The 2,470-nt window shown below is 67.9% G+C and overlaps 1 protein-coding gene across 1 annotated transcript in view; it reads right to left on the reverse strand.

Annotated features, from left to right (window-relative positions):
- Positions 1-1,893, reverse strand: part of TMEM184A (transmembrane protein 184A) — an 11,521-nt gene extending 9,628 nt beyond the window's left edge. Inside the window, exon 1 of the mRNA XM_007467077.1 lies at positions 1,870-1,893. Coding sequence (XP_007467139.1) covers positions 1,870-1,893 — 24 coding nt within the window. The remainder of the gene's footprint in view (positions 1-1,869) is intronic.
- Between the last annotated feature and the right edge of the window lie 577 nt (positions 1,894-2,470).

A 2,470-nucleotide genomic window follows, 5' to 3' on the forward strand; every position in this document is an offset into this window, starting at 1 on the left:
ACCCCAGACCCCAAGCAGGGCCACATGCCAGGCGCAGCCGGGAGCCACAGGGCCCCCGGGGTGGGTAAGGCATGCTTCACCGGCTTAGAGGGCACGACTGACACGGGTACCGGGTCTGGGGGAGCAAGGGACTTGGCAACCCGGTCCTAGGAGGGACTGGGGAGAGGCTGACCCTGTGGCCACCCATGGGGCTCTCTGGCCGAACGAGGCCCCACCCCTGGCGGCTGCTCTCACAGCCGGCACCCACTCGGGAGAGGCGGCCTGGCCGGCCTGGCCTGATTTCCCTGCCTGGGGCTGGACGCTGACCAAGCCTCTCGCAGGACAGACCTGCCCGCCCAGACGCGGGCGGCTGGCGCCTCTGACTGCTGTTTACCGTGACCAGGTGACTGGGCCCTGGGCAGCTCGTGGCCCAGCTGTGGGGTGGCCGAGGAGCCTCGGGCCAGTCACAGACCTCAACACCCCCCTCCCCACACCTGCCCTTCACCCCAGGGACCTAATGGCCTCATTGTGGCACCGAACCTCCTTCCAGGCTCCCCCACTATGCCAGCTCCCCTCCTAGGCCGGCCTGCCATTTCCGGTGGCACACGGCTCTCTCCCACGGGGGACAGGCTCTCCCCTCCTGCCTTCCCTGAGCCAGGCCCTTCCAGCTCTGAGCTGCCCACTCTGGGCTGGCAGAGACTGGGCCGGAGGACAGGGTGGTGGGAGGCGTCCTGACACGCCCCCTTCCCCGGGCCGGCCCACCAGGGAGTGGCAGATGGGATTTGGCCCTGGGCTTTGGTGGCGGCCCACACAATGGCCACTGACTCAGCTAATGCCACCACAGCCTGGGCCGGGGTGACTGCAGAGGCCCCCAGCACACCCCTGCAGCCTGTGGGTGATGAGTCCTGGCCGGGCCACCCACCAGCCTGGGGAACCCGGAGCCACTCCTCCCCTTTCTCTGGGCCTCAGGGGCCGGGGGAATGAGGGTCCTTCCAGCTCTAGTTTGGGGGCAATTTAGGAAGCTGTGCCTCTCCGTGTCCAAGGTGCTGGCCCCTCTGGGCAGGGCACTGGGCCCCCAAAGCCGGGCAGGAGCAGGGCCCCGGGTCCGACACGAGGGCTGGGACCCTGGCCTGGCCTCTCACCGTGTCTGTGACTTAGGGCCAACCGTGGGCCTCTCTGAGCGTCAGTTTCCGCGGGTGACAGACGGCCGTGTGCAGCAGGTCAGCCCTGGTAAGAGCAGGGACTCGGGAGGCTTTGCCCACTCCTCTCACAGGCTGCTGGCGCTGGGGGCTGGGCGCGGGGTCCCGCCAGCCTCGGGCACATGGGTGGTCTTCCTCTAATTCTGGGCTGCTGGGCCGACCAGCCCTGCCCTGCAGCCCAGCGGGACCCACATGGGGCCTCGGAGGCTTTCTCTCTTCACCCCGTAGGCCTCCCGTCCTCTGTTCTGCCCATGCCAGGCCGAGCCCCTCCCCAGGCCTGTTGCCTTGGTCCCCAGGGAGAGCCTGTAACTGCCCAGGGCCTGTCTGTACCTGCCCGCTGCCCCAGAGCGAGCTGCCCCAGCCCTGGGGGGCACCCTTCCGTGAGGACCTGGGGCAGGGGTGCCGACCTGGGCCTGGCCTGAGACCCTTTTTGGTCACCAGGTGGCATCCTGGGGCCTGGCAGGGGGCACGGCCTCTGGGGTAGAGATGGGGTGGGGACGGAGCGGCTGTGAGTCTCAGAATTTCAGGGTGTGGGCGCTTCTCTCCAGGGGTGCACGGGGCCCCAGGCTGGACACCACACCTCTCTCATGGCTGTGCGTGCGCGCGCGCGCGCGCACACACACACACACACACACACACACACACACACACACACAATGTGTACACACAGGCACACACACGCACAGCTCACCTCCCTGGTGGCTCCCTTGGCCATCTGGCTAGACCCCAGGTCTGTCGCAGGTCTCCAGGCCTGAGGGGGCGACCAGGGTTGTCCGGCCCCGCCACCGGGCCTCCAGGTCTCTGCCGTCCCTCCGCACAGCAGCCTGGGTCAGTCTGATACGGTTGCTACTGGCAAAGTGCTGGCCTTGCCCCAGACCCAGAAAACCCCTCCCTGCCGCCCGCCCCACCCGCCCTGCCAGGCCGGCCTACCTGCCCAGGTAGCCTGGCCACAGCCTCCACCATGCCCTGCCCAGATTCGGGACCAGCCGTCCCTCCCACCCACTGTCCAGCTGGCTGTCGAGTCTCCGACATCCAGGCGTGGATCTTGTCTGGACCACCGACCAGGTGTGGCTCTGGGTGCTTCATTTCCCCGGCCCATCTGTGTAGGTGGAGGGGTTCCCACGCCCACTTCAGAGGTGCAACGAGGGTTAAACCGGGTGATGCAGCATCCGCCGCGCACGGAGCTGGGATGTCCACCCCCCACCCCGCCCCGTTCACGCTGCTCCATTTTCCTTTCTCTGGTCCCTTCACCCCTTGATGCCCCACATCGGGGAGGGCCCTCCTGCCTGTTT

The sequence above is a fragment of the Lipotes vexillifer genome, unplaced genomic scaffold (genome assembly GCF_000442215.2).
Source record: "Lipotes vexillifer unplaced genomic scaffold, Lipotes_vexillifer_v1.1 scaffold1701, whole genome shotgun sequence".
Taxonomy (NCBI): domain Eukaryota; kingdom Metazoa; phylum Chordata; class Mammalia; order Artiodactyla; family Lipotidae; genus Lipotes; species Lipotes vexillifer.